At 41.0% G+C, this 19,927-nt stretch overlaps 1 protein-coding gene across 3 annotated transcripts in view; it reads left to right on the forward strand.

The window, feature by feature from the left end:
* The first annotated feature begins 45 nt into the window (after nt 1-45).
* Nucleotides 46-19,927, forward strand: part of BIRC7 (baculoviral IAP repeat containing 7) — a 52,465-nt gene continuing 32,583 nt past the window's right edge. The window contains exons 1-8 of one of the 3 annotated variants that reach the window (XM_063349752.1): nt 46-303; nt 9,375-9,903; nt 12,303-12,402; nt 13,649-13,730; nt 13,835-13,880; nt 14,856-15,074; nt 16,022-16,087; nt 16,581-19,478. In XM_063349752.1, coding sequence (XP_063205822.1) covers nt 9,384-9,903; nt 12,303-12,402; nt 13,649-13,730; nt 13,835-13,880; nt 14,856-15,074; nt 16,022-16,087; nt 16,581-16,783 — 1,236 coding nt within the window. In that variant the 5' untranslated portion in view covers nt 46-303; nt 9,375-9,383 and the 3' untranslated portion in view covers nt 16,784-19,478. Of the gene's footprint in view, nt 304-9,374; nt 9,904-12,302; nt 12,403-13,648; nt 13,731-13,834; nt 13,881-14,855; nt 15,075-16,021; nt 16,088-16,580; nt 19,901-19,927 lie in introns of those variants that run through there. The other 2 variants (XM_063349753.1, XM_063349754.1) reach the window with 2 other exon arrangements.

Here is a 19,927-nt window from a genome sequence, read left to right on the forward strand (position 1 = left end):
GGAGGAAGGCGCGCGGAGCTGCCGCGCGTGCGCGGGCGGGCGGCGGGCTGAGGGCATGGGCGGCCCCGGGCGGCCCTTCGCGCTTCCCCGGCCCCTCCAGTCGGCCTTTGCCGTGCTATGCACGAGCTTCCTGCTCCCCCGGCTCGGCCGTGCAGTCCCAGCCACCGCCCGAGGCGCTGAGGGACGCCGGTCTCCCCTCACACCGGGCCGCAGGCGGCGCGGATCCGGCCCTTGGGCCTGCGGCTGGGATCCTCTGGCAGAGGGCCACCACCAGCCTGACTGCTAGCAGCAGTTTTTTATCAGGTCAATTCATTTTATTTTATAGAATCGTAGAATGTGTTGGGTTGGAAGGGACCTCTAAAGGCCATCTAGTCCACCCCCCCTGCAGTGAGCAGGGACATCTTCAACTAGATCAGGTTGCTCAGAGCCTCATCCAGCCTGGCCTTGAGTGTCTCCAGGGATGGGCCTTCCACCACCTCTCTGGGCAACCTGGGCCAGTGTTTCACCACCCCCATCGTGAAGAACGTCTTCCTAATGTCTAACCTAAACCTGCCCTGCTCTAGTTTTCCTTTTCTATTTTCCTCCCAGCTGCTGTTTCGCAGAACTTGGGTGAAATCTTGCCCCCCTCAGCATAGGTTATGTTGATTTCAGCAGCGCCAAGAAGTAAACCAGTGGTTTTCAGTGAGACTTGTCATTTACCTATGCACCCTTCTGAGGCAAGGTGATGAAGCAGTATTGAATAAACTGCCTGAGTTGGGATTGTTCTGTGCCGCTTTATGCCAAAGTTGCATGTCTGTAATTTTTAGGGAGGGCTGGCTTAAGGAGAAATTAGATGAAATGAATGTGTTCATATAGCAGGAAGAGACTATGCAAAAGCATGTAAAAATATACATTGAATAGGCATATATTTGTGACTTTATGTAGAAATCTGCTTTATTGTACATAAATAGAAGCAATGAAAGCAATGCCCTAATATTTTATTAGTATTTGAGTTCTGCCTCATTAATGATTGTATTTCTGCTTCTTGTACATAGTGGGTTCTGTTTTTTTTTTTGTTTCTTTCTTTGTTTTTTCTAAATGGGTGGAATATCTAATGAGCGCAACTATTACTACTTCTTAATGGTTTTTAGGTCCTGCTTAGGATCCTTTGGTCAAGATGCAGTTTGTAGGTGCTGCACAGAACAAAAGGGCAGTTCCAGCCCTCCCCGAGGTCCTGCAGTTTATACTGTATTATGTATACTGAAACTCGTGTGACAGTCTGCCTCAAATCTATTTGAGTTTGTGATGAAACAGAAATCAGCAGGGTTTTTCTTTCTTACCACATGTATTATGGCAACACCCAGAGGCCTTGCTGTACTGCTGACTTATAAGCATAGTAAATGATAGTTCACGTAGCGCCCGAATAGCATATGGTGGACTGGGAGCCTCTTAAGCCACAAGAAAAGAAAATACCATTGCAGTGCTTCTAAACAACACTGGTACCAGAGGATAGCAACTAAATGAGATTTGTAGAATATAAATTCTTTTGACTTCTTTGGAAACCGGTGCAGTAGATGGGTTTGTAACAAAGAATTTTCATTGATTAACAATAAGTCACTAAGATTATCTTTTAACACGTTACATAGGTGTCTGAGATCTCTTTGGAAAATAGAAATAATTGGCCAGAAACCTGTTTTTTTCTTGAAGGTATCAAAATACGTGCAGAGATTTAGTTTGGTATGTCTCTTTTGGCTTTGAACATACCTCTTGTGTAGGTTTCTTGGCATAAACACGCACCATTTACAGTTTCTAGGTATGAGCACTATAAGAACATATTTGAGAGAAAGATGAATCAAAATCAGGTCTTCACCATGTGTATAATGTGTTATTGCCTGAGGTAATAATTGAGGCCCAAACTGGGCCTAGTGCCAACTAGTGTGATGGTTGTATACAGTCTTATTGCTGCCTTCACGAGTAGCTAGAGCTCTGACCAAAGTAGTTAAGGCTCTGCCATACCAGATGTACTTCCAGATGTTACAGAGCCTTACTTGTAACATCTCTATGCTTAATTGTGGGGGTAAAAGTGGCAAATTCTAGTCCTCATGAAAGATACTAAACAATGCAATCATCCTTTCCTTTAGATAGAGTTAAAACTAGAGTCTTCTCTGTGTTCAGGTGTTTGGAAATTGTGAGTTTGAGTTTGTATTTATTATTCTAATAAAACATCTGAAATGAATAGTCTGCTTTCTTTTTTGTCCTTTTTCTGATCAGTCATCCAGAGGTAAGGAAGAAGGAATATGGCATTAATCCTCAGCACCTGGAGATGCTTTGGGTTCTTTGTTTGGCTTAGGTAGCAAGTAAAAATTGGCATGTTTTATCTTAATTCTGTTTGCCATACAGTATAGCTATGGACCAAGTCAGTAGGTTTGTGCTCTTGAGAGTCCCTGTATGAGCTGGAAAGGCTGTCTAAAGAGCAGTGCTTCAAAAACAAATGTGAGAAAAAAGTGAGCAGCATGGCTAGAGAGTGGAACATCTGTCTGGAAGGAAAAGGGAGAGGCTTGTCCTGGATACTTTGGTGATGGGCACTGCTCTGAAGTCCATGTGATTCTGTATGTTCACTAGTCTTGATATAGAAACGATGTGACTATGAATCATCCTAACCATGAGTGTATGTAGGCAGAATGTTAGAACTGTATTTGCTTCAGCATCCTAAGGTACAGGGGAATACAGCTGTTAGGCTCTACCTGTTATTTTACATTCAAAGACAGAGCATGTCAAGCATGTATATATATGTATGTGCCTCAGTCCATGTTTGTGTGAACATTTTTTTTCTTTTGCATTAGGAAAATGTGAGTTACTACTTCTTTCTGGTAACTTTAAGAATGGTCTTGTCTATCCAGTGAGAAGTACTCAATCTTTTAGAAACAAAGCCAGTAAGATGAGAAGTCTCAGTTGAAGCATATGGGTAAGAAGCATTATTCAGAATTATATTAAGTCAGGATACTCTTGGAGTGTAACACTGTAACCTAGCAGGTGACACAGTTTGGTTTTTTTTGTTCTGGCTTTGTTGAGAGAAACAACTATGTTCTTCCAGTATAAGAAAAAGTTACGGATATCTTTTTCTTCCTTTGTGAACTCTGAAATCTCAGAAGAGTTCATGTGAAAATTACCGAATACTTTTTTTTTTTGTTTTCAAATTTAGATTTTATAGGGATTTTCTGCAGCCCTATCTTCTGTGAGCAGGGGCATAAAATCAAACATTGCCATGCTGGAATCATCTCCCCCCTGCGCCCCCCGCCCCTGTGGAAAGTAACCAAAGCAAGGATTCAATTATAATTTCCATCATTTTAGGGTGCAAAATAAAAGCAGACTCACAGACAAACAGTATCTGTTCTTCTCTCCTGTTTTTTGTCATTGACACATTGTTTATGAAAACATAAGAAGGGAAATCATATGCAAAGAGTGTGGCCTGTGAACAGATATCATCTGACATCATCATCACACATGCTGTTCTTTGCAAGGCAGCTTCATTGGAAAGCTGTAGCAAGGAGCTCAACTGAGCAACAACCGATCACAAGGTCTCACCCACGTCTCCCTCTTGGTCTTCATCATTGTCAGCTCTTCCGTGCTGCTATCATGTAGTTTCCATTAAATTGTAAGGTCAATCTCTCTTTGCTTACTTATTAGAATACGGTCATCCCTTGTTCACTTCAGCTTTTTGCAGTGTCCTCCAGGTTGGTCTGTTGTCTTTCTTCCTCATCTTTCAATCTTGCTATTGATTATTGATACAGGGACAAAATAAACTTATTCTGAGCCAGTTTGCATGGAGAAGAACAGATAATTGCTAGTGTGAATAGCTCAAGAATAGATCTTCCTGCCTGTTGTCCAAGCAATATTCAGGCAGCTAGGCACATCTCTACAATAAAAACACGTTCCAAACTGTCGCAGAATTTAATTGGAAAATCAGATGTTCCATGTTCCTTGATGTCTGATTTTCCACCAATTAAAAAGTAGGATGAGCTCCATTAGAGTCATAACAATGCCTGACAAATCCTTCTAGAAAGGTAATTGATGACTGAATAGTGGAATGTACGTTAGTCACAAGCTGATAGCAATCTCTTCTGAAGAGCTGTTAGTTTTACTTGTGAACAATTTGGAGTGGCAATGCCACCCAGTTCACATGAGGCTACGTGTCTCCTGTTCCTGTTCCTCCCGCCAGGCTTTGGGTATGTAGATGGAATAGAGCACAAGCATGAGGCTCCTCCATGTCAGAATTAGAAGGAATCGGGAAATGATGGGGTTCAGTAGGAGGGAGAGGCAGGAACAAGAGGAAGGAGAAGCACAACTGATCTTTCGCAAAACAAAGGGAGGAAGAAGGGGAATATCATTCACGTTTTCCATGCCCACTGTGGGAATTGTACTTAGCCATCCAGTTCTCTCCTAATTCTTATTCCTAATCTCTGTGTTGCTGCTCAGCCCTCTAACCAAATAAAGACAAAAAAAGACCCTTGAAAAAGAAACTCAAATTTTCCAGCTCCAAAAGCCATTTGGAAAAAACAAAAAGTAAACTGGTTTTTTACAAACAGTTACCTTTTGAAAAAGCATTGAACCGTTTTCAACCCACTATCTTCTATAGCAGAAATATTTTTTATAATAGGCTGGACGCTGAAATCATGAAGTTATGAAACAATATAAAACATAGTAATGGCTTGTGGCAGAAACACTTAAATTTTCCTTGTTCCAAGGAACTAGCATGTTAGTTTGCTTTTCTTTCAAGTCACAGTAGGATTTTAAGGTCAGTTCTTCTATTGATTTTTTTTAATATCTGCTGTGCTTTGCAGATTTTTCTTTTGATATGTATTGTGTTCTGTTCCTGTGGGCCGGTATATTAATAGTGTTTGATTCTAAGCACTTTCATGAATCATGTTGCAAGATACATTTTAGCTATTCTGAAGCATTGCAATACAGAAAGTTTTGAGGCAATTCAGATGCTGTGGTAGTGGAAGCCAGGAGAAAGAATTAGGGAAGGAGACTGAAAGGTTTGAATCCTTAGGAGATCACTAAAATAAAACCCTATAATTTGTCCATGTTGGCTTATTTTTAATTGCTGTCAGCACCAGACTTGATGTCACTTCATCTTCTGCTACAGTCATCTCACTACTCCTTCTGAGCTTTCCATTGTTGGTGAAATGTTTCCCCCAAAATCACATGAGTGTATTCCCACAGAAAACCACCCTTAAATCTGTCCTGAAGCTTGCATGATGACAGAATATTATGTAAACCAAAGAACCCTAATAATCACTGACAGAATCAGTCAAATTTTGTAAATTAACTTAGAATTAACAGCCTTTCAGGTCCTCTGAGCTTTTATACACCTTTTCCCTCTTTAACAGTCACCCTGGAGATCCCCTTGAACAAGTGGAATTGTAGGGGCTTGGCAATTCGGTACAGCTTTACCACAACACTGTGGGGCATCACTGCTACCCCATGCCATCGGCAGATTTTTTAAGCTTTGCGTGAAATCGTCCCTGAGCTGCTTGCAGGCTGCTGGTGAGCCAAGGCATGGCTCTGGGGAAGGCAGATCAAGGAGCCTGCCATGTTCCCAGCACCTCCTAAGATCACATTTGAGAGCAAGGAAGGTGGTTATAAGCAGTACCAGATGAGGTTCATTGCTTGTAAAATGCTTCAGAAAATCAGAACTATTGAACATTCTTATCTATTGACAGGTGATTTGCTACAACCCATCAGCTGAGTCCCCAGACAGCCTCTGTAAGAGGGATTTGGTTAGCTCTGTATCTTATGTTTTCGGGACACATTCTTCAAAAGTCAATATAGACTTATAAGGAACAGGATCTGTGGAGCACAAGATAATGTGCAATTACATATAAATTCATTATGGACAAAAAAAAGAACAAGATTCTCTAAATTTTGTATATAAGCACTGCCCTCTACTGCTCAGGGATTTTCTTTAACACACATTTAATTAAAAAAATTTCAACACTGTTCTTTGTAATTAAAAGGGCTCTGGATCTTTTTTCTTAAAAATCCTAATTTATCATTTTTTACAAACATAAAACACTAAAACAAACATAAAACTAAACTATGTTGAGGACATAGTTTAGAATAAGCTGCATGTGTCTTCTCAGGCAGAAAAGTGGTAGAGAAAAACATATTTTCAAGTAATTGCACCTTTCAAAACTAGCCTTAACATCCTTCATTCTGAATTGTGACCACAGGAAGGCAAAGGAATAGAAAGATTTCAAATTGTCAAGATGCAATGGTAGCAAAAGATTGTTTAATCCCAAAGTAAAGACAAAGCAATCTAGTCAAGCTGTTTTGAGTAAATTCTTATTGCTATTTATCTGTTAATTTTATAGTATATTTTCTGAAAAATTGTGAGGTGCAAAACGTGTGAGAGCAAGTTGAAAAAGCCACAGAACTAGAGTCACAGCATGACCGCAAGGGCTAAGAGGGCTGTTACCCCCTTGATAGGGAACTGTTGGCGTACATGACATACTCCAAAGTCATAACTTTTATCTAGACAGTCTTCTTTTAGAATATGACTGTGTTAATTTCTGTTATTATATCAATAGTAATTAAAGAAAAAATCATGGATGCGCTAGCAAAGGTTCCATAGTAAAATAGGACAATTGTGAGCATTATGTCATAGGAGTCCTATAGTACCTGGCTGGTACTATGCTGGGTTTCAACAAGATCCCAAGGCTTGGTTATTGTTTCTTTCTTTTTTTTTTTTTTTCTTAGGGGTCCAAACAGTTATTTTCTGGAGGAAGTTTGAGCCTTGTCTCTTTGCCTGGTGACTCCCACTTGTAAAGATGAAATTTGGGCTATTTCAGCAACAGAGAATTTCAGCACAAAACCAACCAATCAGGGGAAACGAAGCATTAGAAATGAGCTCTGTCAGGTGGGATCACTTACAGCTCGGAAGGGCCCCTGCTTCTTTGAGAACGACCTCTGCATTGCGTGGAAGAGAGGAGGGTAGCTTGAAGCTTGTGGAGTTGGGAGAATCTTAGTTCTTGGAAGTGTTTTGTTGAGGTTTTTTTAGCATATTGCAGGTAAACTTATTTTTATTTATTTTATTGTGCTAATCATAGGGAATTGTTGATATTTGTTGTAATGTTATTTTGGAAGTGTATTACTATGTAGGGGTAAGTAATGAATTGTGGGAGAATGTTGGTGTTCAGTAGTGTTGTAACTATTAAAGATATCAATTAGGTTTGGAGAGCCCTCTTAACCAAGTTAATGGATCTTCTGGAGAGTATATAAATGTCTCTAATGCAGGTGGACCATAATGGGTTTCTTAATAAACAAAAGATAAACATATTTGTCCTCCTATGTTGCATCTCTTATTTAAAAATAAAGCTTGATTCAGCTGTTAAGCTTTTGGGTTGAAAAACTAATTTTGTTTCTTTGTGTCTTGCTGTGAAGCTTGCTCCGATGAGTGCTTCCTAAGCGTAAGTAAGCTGAGGTAACTTGGCCACCTTCTAAGAGGTGGAAAACAGCTTTTGTTGTTGTTCAAGAGTAACAGCTCTTCCTTTTGTTAGGAGCCAGGATGAGAGCAACACTAATATCGTGGAGCTATGTCTGATGAACAAGTCTCTGTTCTGAGAGCAAAATCTGCTGTGCATGCTAAAAAAACTGCATGCTTATAAGTTTGCTTAGGCTGCAAATTCTGCTGTGTATCAATGACTAACAGTTTGGGTTTTTTTTCTTTCTGTATGAATTTTTCTTTATACTGATGATGTAGTTCTTGAGCAGCTACTTTATTGTATTAAATAAAGCATAGTTTCTAAACCGAACTGTTAGAACCTTCTTTTCCTACAACTCTGTTTTCTGTGACTGTGATTATAGAAGAAAATTCTAGTTGCTAATGCACTTTCTCTGCCTTGCTACCTTTGACTGTCAGAGGCATGTGGTTGAGCAAGCTTGATTTTGCTTTTAAAATCTCATTAAATGTGTTCTCCTTACGAAGGATGGATTTGTTAACTCTGGCTACAGGTCTTGCAACTACAATACCCTTTAAGTTTTTGCCCTCAAATGCACTGCAGCACTTAACTAAGGAATAATACTTGAGAGATGCCAGTGGCCTGAGTGCCTCTTAACAGTCTCTCTGACTGTGTTTGCTGCAGAGTAGCTGCTGTACAGGTGGTCTCTACTTGATTGCTTCTTACAATGTGCCTATTCAAAAGTTCACTGCAGTAGTTATCTATTACCTTAATAATGTTTTGTACCAGCTTTGAAATACCATATCTTTTTAGGTGTGTGTGTATGGTTTTTTTTTCTAATTTAATATTTGCCTGTGTGATGTTCTGTGTGCTCTGGTAACTAGTAGATAGTTAGCAGTTCCTTGGGATGAACTGACCTATTGAGTTAGGTGGTGAAGGGATTTTCAGGGCACTTGCTTAAAAAAAATGGATTTGATTGCACCTACCACTTAGTCACATGCGTAGTGACTTCACCCCAAAGGAATTCCTTTGGAGTGATTAGTTAAATGGATCCTGATTCTCAGTTGTGTAATTGTATGACCTTTCGCATGTGTATTTGCCAGCCATATAGAAAGTATTAGAAGCAGCATCTGAGTTGCTGTTCAGCTTACATGTGCAGGGAAGGGCTGTTACCCAAAGTAATATGAGGGCTTGGATAATTGGGCACTCAGTAACTTCTTCATTTTCACTCTTCCTCTTGCATGGAACTAGCAAAGGTAGAACATGTCTGATCCTTGATTTAAGGACACCTCCTTATAGAAACTGGACCTAATTACTTTATAAGCTATCCTGGAGAAGTTGTCTTCTATAGTGATATTTCTGTATATTCACTATTTAATTAGCATAATAAGGTTACGAAGAATCTATTGATATTCTGTGTAGTGTTTGGCTGTAAACTGAATGTTATGAGACATTATTTGTTTGGGTGTGGCTGTTCTCTACTTTGTTATGACATGCCTTCTTAAATCTGTTCGCTGGGGGGGTAGAGTCTTTTAATGTTAATTTAAAGGCTGAGCAAAATGACTGGGGATTTATCTCACAGATCAGATGCCAAAAACTGGATTGGTTCAGCTAGGGGAGGCCGCATAGGTTTTGCCCTCCCCCTCCACTATTTGTTCCCCCAAGCATCTTTGCTGTAAATTGGCAGAGGGGCTCAGAAAGTGCTAGTCTCTTTCCTTCAGACACTAGTGAGGACTCAGCAAAAGTTCAACAGCAAAGTACAGGAGCACCAGATCTCTGATTGGGCTGCAATTCCGAAACAAGCTCAGCTTTGTCAATACCAGGAGCTTTCCGGAATACACGTGGGGATGGGGAACAAATAATGCAGGGTGAGCGTGGCCTGGCACCGGGAATCCAGCTGACTGCTCTGGGTTATCTCATCCTCTCTTTCAGAACGAGAACATGGGGGACGTGACACCAGCAGAGGAGACTGAGCTCAGGGCTGCTTGCTGCCAGCTGTTTGAATCCAGCATGAGGAATGAAGCAAGAAGACTGAGGACTTTTCAGCAATGGCCAAGCACCTCACCTGTGTCTGCCCGAGATTTGGTCAAGGCTGGCTTTTTCTTTGTGGGTCCAAGAGATGAAGTACAGTGTTTCTGCTGCGGTGGTGTCCTGAAGGACTGGGGACCTGGTGATTGCCCAGTACTAGAGCACTTGAAGTTCTTCCCTTCCTGTAAATTCATTGGTGGTGAGGATGTTGGGAACCAAGAGATGCTTCCTCTTCAGGAAATCTTTGACACTGTGGATGGGCAGTTCCTCAGTCTTTTGCAGGGGATAGACAGTGAAGACACAGCCCTGCCCAACGAACCAGAATACCCAGAGATGGTAACAGAGGAGATGAGACTATCTACTTTTCGAAACTGGCCACGATATACTGACATGCGTCCTGAGCAACTGGCTAGAGCTGGATTCTTTTACACAGGTAGGTACTCTGGGTAAATGTTTTCAACTCTTATTCAAGTTAACTTTTGAAGGTGTCACTACATTTTATTGCTTGCACAAATATTTGCAAGTATGTGTAGTGTAGTTAGAAACGACATCCTTCAGTCTATGCTGTTCCACTTGCTGCTTGTGTAGAATTCACTTCTATGTTAATTCCTCTTTGGGTACTGAGTGGTCTGCTAATAAGTCAATTCCCTTAACCAGCATGAGTGGAAAAAATGATGTGTTTTAAACAGGAGTTTTACTGGCAGAAAAGTGTGTGCTTTAAGATCCATTGAGCCTATTTGTTAGGATTTGAGCCACATACTTGTCGTGTCATGTTTTGTATAAGCTGTGTCTTGCACTGAAGCCTTCTCATCTCAAAAAAACAATCTGAGTGAAACCTGTAAGGAGTCAGCCAATTTGGTTGTCACTGTGGCTCGTTCCTTTAAGGACCCTGGACTTGTAATACAGAAATAAAAAAGATACCTTTTTTTTTTTTAAGGAAAATGGGCAATATTTCTTGTTGTCACATGCATGTGAATATCAATATAACATCATTGTTTCCCCTTGAGAATGCTTTGCTGGTTAGATAATAGATTTGAAGAGGTACTCCTCCCTGGATTGACAAGTCAGAGGAAATATTTACAGTATGTTAATGCTTGACTGTAATTAACTATTGGGGGTGATACCTCTGTTTTTTGAAAGCTAATACTGTAGTGATATTTCTGTGTGTTGCAAGCGTGACTTCTTCCATATGAAGGAATCTATTTGTTTTGTATTTGCACATCAAACTGAGACATGGAAGGAAGTGACAGGCAGGGTCCATAAATGAAAGGTTCCTTAGCTAAAACAAACCTGTGCATCCTGAACACCTCACACTCTCATTGATGAAGTAAAATTGAATTGCCTTTTTCTTCACTTATTTAAGTACTATTTGTTGGTAAAGATGGGAATGGAAAAAAACAGCCTTGAGTGTTGTGATAGCTGGAAAAATCTGAGATGCAACATGGTGAATAACATGCACATAGAATTGTCTGGGTTGGAAGGAAGCTTTAAGATTGAGTCCAACCATCAACCCAAAACCACCACTAAAGCATGTCCCAAAACACCACATTTACCCGTCTTTTAAATACCTCCAGGGTCGGTGATTCCACCACTTCCCTGGGCAGCCTGATCCAATGCTTGATAACCCTTTCAGTGAAGAAACTTTTCCTAATATCCATCCTAAACCTCCTCTGGCACAACCTGAGGCCGTTTCCTCTTGTCCTATGGCATTTGCTTGTTAAATGTAGGAAAGTCTGTCTAAATAACTGACCTGTTCTTTTAGCTTGAGTTAGAGGAAGTGACTGGTTGGTTTGCCAGTATGTCTCTCTATTTCTGCAAGATTTTCACTCAAACTGCATAACCTGGATCTTGCTATAAATCCAGTTAATATTAAGGATCTGTACCTGTCTACTTGGAGCACAGTAGCAGGTGCTAAACACCCACCATGCCTAAGTGGAAGAGCAGTATAGGCATATTAGTTTATCTGCTGCTTTTGTCTTTTTATTAATCTTTAAGGCACACAAGACCAGCATGGCCAGGAACACAGAATAAACTATAAAGCACCTAAAAACCTGTGTGTTTTGTGTTGGACTTGATTTATCACTTGCAGAGCAGCTGTTTGAGAGTGCAGCACAGAGACTTACTCTGGGGACTCATGAGGCAGCAGTGGTCTGACATGGCAGTCTCCTGCGGTCACCTGAGCAGAAGTCTGGAACTGAGCACTTGAGTTAACCCAAACAGTTACTCTAACACGGGAGTGTTTGGAAGATGATGTATGTGACCTAAACTCACCATCAGTCTTTACAGACATTGTTTCATTGCCCTTAGGGCACCCAGTCTTAACTGCTTTGATTATTCTTTTTTTATTTTTTTCACCTCTGTGCTTTCTGTGAAGCAGATGGGGAGCCTGGGACCACGTTGTAGCAAATTCTTATACCTATGAGGTGGAAGCTGTGTACATCAGCTGACTGTGCCTGCTGCTGTTTGTGGCAGATTGTGGTTGGGAAACCAGAACATTTGTTTATAGGTATAACTAATTACAGCTCCAAATGCAGGTGAGAGGGGATTAGATAGGTACGTGCATACAAGGGAGCTATGGTACTCACGTGCATGCTGCCTGTTAGCTTGTGACCCAGTTCTGGAATCATCTCCGCCAGCCATTGCTCTGGAAGTTCCAACTCTCATCAGATTTCCTGCCCTTATACAACTTGCACAGCATTGGTAAACTGTCATGTGCTCATCTGTTTTGTCTGGTAGCTTGTGTCTTGTGATTAATCTCTCCAGGTTCTTATCTGGGGCTAGTAGAACATGCAGCATCTCAGATGTCGGCTAATCTCTTGATGTCTTTTTCAGGGCAAGATGATGTAGTGAGGTGTTTTTACTGTGATGGAGGTGTGAGAAACTGGTCGTTCAGTGATGATCCTTGGAGGGAACATGCCAAATGGTATCCAGGGTAAGTCAGCCTTGGTTGACAAATGTTCCCCATAGCAAGACCGAAAGATATGCTGGAATAAGCATAAGATATGTGAAATAAGCATTCCACACTGATTTCTTCTTTTGCAAGACAGAAGTACCTCCAGTTGAGAGACAAACAAGTCACAGGTGTACTGGTAATAAGCGCTGCTTCTAGGCTCTGTTATTCACTTAGTTCTAGATTTTTCTACCTAGCTAGAGCAGGTGAAATGCTAGTCAGGTATGTTCAATCACATTTAACTGCATAAACTGTTGCAATAGTTGGTAACCTTGTGGAAATCCCTGAAATCTCAAGCGAAAGGTTCTGAATTCTCAAGGGCAAAGTTGCACAGCAAGGGACCGTCTTTAGATCCTAGTAGTGGGTCAAGACAGAAAACTTGTTTCTAAGTCTGCCACTTAGTCTGTACTGTCTTCCAAAAGTGCCTTCCTCCCACTCTCCCCTTAGGTGTGGAAGAATCAAATATTCACCTGAAAACCTAATCATCGTATCTTCAGGTGCCTCTCCTCTCCTGTTTCTCCCTTTCTACTGTCCCCAAAAGGCAGTTGATGTGTCTGGTGTCTCTCTGCCTGTCTTATCACTTACAATAGTTTGCTGACTCCAGGACAGTCAGTTCCAGTCCCTTTAGGCTTCTTCTCAGGCATTGCCATGTCTTCTATTCCAAAGGCTGATTTATCACCAGAGTGTTCTGTGTTAATGATGAAACCTACTGGATGATAGCTGTCTAAGCTGTAACTAGTTTTTTAAAACAGAAGTGACAAAGCCTAAACATTTAGACCCTCTTACTTTAAAAGCAAAAGCAAATGTTCAAGTTCAGGTAGATTTACTGTCTAAAAATTCTATTAAACTAATTTTCTTTAACATGAAAGGGCAGCTTTGGTTTCTACTACTCGGAGGTACAAAAAGAAAGATATTGTAAATGTTTTTTCTGTAACAGTTCTTGTGGTTTTTCTGTGAACTGGTCTTGTCGCACTTTCTGTGATTTGTTCCAAAGGACGTTGTGACAGAGCTCATCTTGAGCCAAATATGAAGACTGAATTAAGGGGGCCTCTTATTGCCTTTTGTGCAAGGCGCAGGTGGCGGGGAAAGACCATGATACTCCCTCTTTAATGAATAGAGCAGTTTGCTTATAACCCAAGAGCACACTCTGCTTCTAAAATTCAAGCTACTACTGCTATGTTCACATGAGATATCCTGTACTAATGCATTTAAATCTTTCTGCTTATAGGTGTGAATTTTTATTGCGGTCAAGGGGAAGAGAATTCATTAGCAGTGTTCAGGAGTCCTTTTCTAGCACCCTGCTATCTCCGGTGAGTCAAGAATATTTTGTGTATAGCGGATGGGGGTTTGGTAGATAAGGGGGGGTGTTTTGAATATGCGCTTCTCCGTTGTGACCATCTTGTGACATTTTCAGAGAGATTCCTGGGATCAGACTGAACAAGATTCTTCTGCTTCCCAAGGTCAGTGCTGTAATTACACAGTGTTTTGTCTACTGCTGAAAGTGGTGTAGTCTTACTACTTGTACCCCACCCCAGCAACTGTGTGCTCTGTAGACATGGTGTTTGTAAGATGTTTTCATGTTCTACAAGCTATTTGACTTTATTTTTAGGAAATAGTCTCTAGCACAAGAAGCAAAATCGTTTGCTCTTCTGAGACCTCTTAGTCTAAGACCAGAGACATTTAGCTAGTCTAGATAATCATGTGACTCTTGGGTGCTCACCTAACCTTCCTTTGACTTGTCCATGCTCTTGATGTTGTTGTCTGTCTGTAGAGTCTTTCAGACTACAGCATTTTAAACGTGCTTGATAGGAGACCAGAGAACAGCTAGAGGGTCTAATTGTTCATGAAAGTGGTGATCCTGGGAATCTATTCCCCTTCATCAGTTGCTCTCGGAAATTTAAGTAGGTGAAATTTGGCTCCCCATAACTGTGGCAAACTGATTTTTCTCACTTTCTTGAAGAGCCTATCCAATAGGATGAGCTTAAGAAAGATTTAAGCTTTTCAACAGGCTGCCAGATAAATTTCCCACTTCTGTCTTTACTGATGAATGGTTGAGCTAGATTATGAGGTAGGAGAGACTTCAATGGGGATGTTTCTCTTGATCTTCGTAAAAGCGGTTTTAAGACTTGAGTTCTGGGACATGAAAACAAAGATAAGGATTTTGAACTGGGGCCAAACGTGGGAGACTTGGTTCACTCATACAAATAGAATAAACCATCCAAAATTAGTCTCTTGGCTTTTATGAAGCTGCTTTTGATTACTTTCTTGTGAATTATGATTGGAAGTAAAAACTGTAAATCTGTAGCTATGTGGATAGTTTGAGGAATGTTCTAGCATATATTAATGCCATTTTATATATAACAGCTTCAGGGAGTGCTGTACTTCTTGCCCAAAGTGCTGCCTTTTTGGTAAAGTATCTGCTTGCTGCTTTACAGATCCTCTGAGGAATTGGGAATTACAGGCTCTTCCTTGTCTGGATCAGTTGACCGTAGTGCAGAATGTCCTGCAGATGGGCTTTGACCCCATCTGTTTGGCTAACCTGGTAGAGAATAGATACACACTGACTGGGACTTTCTACCTTTCTGAGTCTGAACTGATTTCTGATCTGCTTCAGTTAGACTGGGAAGAGAGCAACAGTGCAGAGGAAAGCAGAGGTATGCCTGACTCGCACACTCTTGGTGGATATTTAGCCTCTTATTCATTTCATCTGGAGCACTGTTGTGTCTTATGGGTCTGCCTTCTCTCTTCCTAGGCTGGAATTAAAAGTAGTAATGTATCCAAGCCTGCCTTTCTTGGAGAGGCTGAAGAATGAGATTTTGCTTTAAAAAAACTTGAAGGAACTGTGATTACTGGGGTATTGTAACTGTATCTACACCACAACCTGCTGGAGGCAGATATCCTTGATATATTCTGCTGCGTTTAGACCTGCAATAGTGGATAGCTGCACAATGTAGAGCTTGTGCACAAAATCACATCTGGTGCAGACAGACAGAGGCAGTTGTCTGAAACACAGGTTCTAGGATGGATAAGAACTCCAAGCCTATTTAAAATTGAATCAATGACTTCATCAGAAATAGCCATACTTCTTTTTTTGTTGGGACAATATATATTCTTCTTAACTTATTTATGTCTGTCTTGTGTAATCTGTTTTGTGGAGTCTGTTTGCCAAGCAAAGTTTATCAGAAGATGCAGTTCCACAGAGGCTTTCTCTGGTAGGAAGCCTGCTTTCCAAAGCTCCTGTCTGCATATCATGGTCTGCAATAGCTAAGGGGGGGGGGGGGAAGAGTTTCCACAAAACCAAAAGTGTGATTCAATAGTAGCACAGCAGCAGGAATGAGCAGCTGATGGCTCCTGCTGTCTGATAGATAAAACAACTTTGCTGGGGAGACAACATGATGGGGACATGTCTTCGTAGGGAGGTTAACATACATAGTGACTAAAGCACCACAGAGAACATCAGCTTCACCAGGCTGAGTGTGTGAAGTTGAGTGGAGTAATGAAAGCTACTGAAACCCAGGATATTTCATCTTTTTAAACAACACTGTCTGAAGAGGGAGGAAAGGGGTACTGTTTAATGCCATCTTCTTTCCTTGTTATACAGATGCTGTTCAGAGAGAGACTGAAACATCAAGAGAAGAAATGCAATCGGTGCAACAAAAGGAATCAGGTGCACTGGGCTGATAATGGTGGTAAAATTGAACCTAGGCATAATTGGGATGACTTTTATAGTAATGGTATCAGTGGTTATAGTATTTTTTTTTTAACCCTGAAGGGGAACGTGTGCTTGCTTGAATGGTAACTGAACACAGACACGCTTATTCAGGAATTGGGAGTTCCACTGTGAAGCAGACTGTTGTACAAAAAAAAAAGGTTTATCGGGATAACTTACACATTACAGTAAAAAGATGTTGATCTCTGTCCCTGCTCAGTCCAGCATGTGTAGATATGCTGAATCTTGTGTACATAAGCCAGAGTCTATGGTAGCTGTAGTTTTTCAGCTTAAATAAAACTTGCCTGAGAGGTAGCTTTGCCATCTTCACAGTCTCTGAACAAAACAATGAGCAAACTGCAGTATGACTTCCTAAGATGACAGGACTGGCACTCTGGAGCTGTTATAATACTAACAGTTTGGGCTTTTTTTTTTTCTTTTTTTGGTAAAGATGAGTCTCGGATGAGCACAGAAGAACAGCTCCGACGCCTGCAAGAGGAAAGGATGTGCAAAGTGTGCATGGACAGAGATGTGTCTGTTGTGTTTGTTCCTTGTGGCCACCTGGTAGCTTGTGGAGAATGTGCCCTCAATTTGAGATTGTGTCCTGTTTGCAGAGCAGTTATCCAGGGAAGTGTGAGGACTTTCATGTCCTGAACCTTGATGTGCCCAAGGGGAAAAATAAGTTTATACAACTCACTCATAGCGCAGCTGAGGAAGAAAATAAGTAAATAGTTTGATGCTGGAGCAATCTTATTTGCAGAGTAGTTTGGCATAAGCATAAAAACTTACTAAGTGTGCCTCCTGTGCACAGTGTTTCTAGTAAGAGTTGCTGGTTTGCTGTACTCTTGCTGATCTTGCTGTAGGACTGCTCCAGAAAAACTCTGCTGGTTTCTTTTGTCCTCCAAAAAGAAGTTCTGTTGACAGAGATTGTCCTTCTCCAAATTCTTGCATTCTCAAATGAATCCCTCCTTTGTGTTGAAATCAAAGGCTGTTTTCAGTAGACTGTTCCCGATTCTCTTTCACTCATTTAGTGGTTGTTTAGAGACTATTCTGCTAGGGTTGATGGCTTTCTTCAGTAAGTCTGAATCAAAATGGGAGTATTATTATATAAAATGCATTCCGTTGAGACTAGAATACTCAGCAGCAATGTATTGTGGGGGAGGGAGAGTCTAACTTTTTCTTCTGATCTCTTTGCTGTCTTCCCCTCCACCCCAGTTGAATTTTTAACAATTGACAAAATGTTTCAGTAATACTCTAATACGCATAACTAAGTGAAAAGCCTGGCCTGTAGTAGACCCTCCAAGCTCTTTACTTTCAGCTGACCTCCCCAGACAGAAAGGGAAAGGCTCTTTTGATAGTCAGGGTCACTAGATGATCTCCTGGAAGTTTCTTATGGAGCCTCTTCCCTGGCTGTTTGGTACTATTCTATTAGAACATAATTATGGAAACTTACCTCTTCAGGACTTCTGTTTTCTGGCTGAACTGATGATTCTTATTTTAAACGGAACATTCTGTCATATAGCCAAAAAGACAAAAGTTTTGTCCATACTATAGCTTGTTAACTGCAGGGGAAAGGAAGTATGTTTTTTAAACTAACTGTTTTTATCATGGAATAAAAGGTTTTTCTTTATCTTACAGAGGCCTGAGTATCTGATTCTAGTAGAATGCCCTACTGGGGGAGGTGGTGTCCTAAAATGTTAGTGGCATCAGGTTGTAGATCACTTGAATGTCTGTCCTTCAGTACTACATGGACATGAGTGAGAGATGCAACTGTTCTTACCATCCATTAGCTTCCTTTGGAAGTCACAAGACAGCACATGGGCCCTCCAGACTCCGTTAGCTGCAAAAGAAGGGGTAAGGATGCAGGAGGGTAAGGACCTGATACATGAAGCTGTGTAAGCGGGGTATAATTCTGCAGCTGAACTCCATGCAGAGTTTTGGTACGTGGCTCTTAAACACACCTGTGGAGACTGGAATACTGACTCTGGACTTGCTTCTGTTTGGTTCCAGCCCTGGATACTAAACAGGGTTACAGGCTTTTCTCTGAGTAACTTTGTGATGTCAGTTATCCCGTCACCATGTGGGAGGGCAGATTTCTTCATCCTTGCTTCAGAAGAAGGTAATATTAACGCAGCTCTTGAGAAAGATGAGAGAAATTACTAGTTGAACAGTTTAAACTCTCCAGCTCTTGGAGGAATTCTTGGGTCTTTTTAAGACAGCAGCTTTCGTAGGGAACAGAATTGCACCACCATGCCAAACTAGGTGTTGTGTCTGGGTTCAAGCTATCGTTGGCTTTATTTTGCTTGTGTAAATAACAGCAAAAGCGTACTGTTTCAGTAGATTTGCTAATCTGAGAAGGGGAAACAAAAGCCAGTTCAGTGTTGGAATAGTGTTATTTCCTCCTAAACTTCGGCTCTGTGTGGCTGTGTTGCTAGCCTGAGCAGCAACAGGGCTACAAGGCAGTAAACGTAACAGCTATTTCTGGGGCTTCTTTTATTTAACGCTTTGAAAATTGTGGCTTTTCCACATCTGGCCATTTTCTATGGGAGAATGTCCCTTCAGAAACAAGTACATGTTGTTGGGTTTTGTTTTTTTTTTTTTTGACTAGCAGGATCTCAAGTGATGCCTAGCCCCAACAGAGGGCACTCCTAACCTGGCGATAAGGGAAACCACTCGAGCAAAGCCTTCAGCTGCTCCTTACTCTCACAGCATGCTGGAGATGCAAAGGACTGGGAGTCCCTGCCCTAACAGAACAGGCCATTGTGTGACCTTGCAGTACTTAAGAGTAGGTCTAGCAGAAGCAGACCAGGTGGAAGGGTTGTCAGAGTATGAATGGTTCTGCTAATAAAAACTAGAGGAGTTAATTAAGCGTGGAATATGATCCTTGGTACCTTGTCTGTCTGTCTGTCTTCTCAGGCTGATTTTGAGGATTTATGTCAGTCATTGATGCTAAATATTATTTATTTAATTGATCTTTACCATTGTGTGTTAAAGTCAAGAGGCATGCTGTTAAGTGCATAGTTTGATTAGTCTAATCTTTAGAGTACTTGGCAAGTGTTTTTGCCAAGTTCTATTAGTAAATGTGGCTTGGTCAGTTTGAGAAGTATAGCGTTAAAAACATGAAGACCTCAAAATAATTCAGAAAGTTCCTTCTGACTTCATACTACCATCTAGAAGAATTCCTTCTGAAACTACTAGTGAAATGGTTCAGCTGTTCAAAGCTGAAACTGTCCTTTCTCTACCATCTGTGCTGAGTTTTGGTTGTTCTCAATCAAGGCCAATAAAGAATGCTGGTATCTCATGGACAACATTTCTCTCTGAGGAAAAAAAATCGTATTAACCCAAGAAGTGTAAAGGCAGTGTTTTCTGATGAGGAAAGGGAAGATTAATTTCAAAAGCCCCAAATAAATGAAATCTTTCATGGAACAATCTAATTGCCTAGAGGATACATATTCTTCCATTCCTTGGTTTTTTTTTTTTTTTCTCCTCCTGCCCCTCCAGGGAACATCATGTGAGCAAGTAGGAATGAGTGTAATACAGAAATGAACTGAATCAAAGAGGAGGTGGAGAAAGTGCTGAGTGATAGTGTATGCACACTGCTACGCATGCTTTCTAAACGGTGTAGCTTGTGTGCCGCTATGATATTTTTTTAACTTGTAGTGGCACAGTACTGACTAATATGGGAGTTATTTATGTTTTGTCGGGCAGAGCTGTTTTAAAGAGGGTTGAGCTTTTTCTTCCTCAAGTGATGAAACTAGTATCAACCAGCAACTGTCAGTTGTCTGTTCTGCTCAGTCA

Source organism: Chroicocephalus ridibundus, chromosome 12 (genome assembly GCF_963924245.1).
Source record: "Chroicocephalus ridibundus chromosome 12, bChrRid1.1, whole genome shotgun sequence".
Classification (NCBI taxonomy): Eukaryota; Metazoa; Chordata; class Aves; order Charadriiformes; family Laridae; genus Chroicocephalus; species Chroicocephalus ridibundus.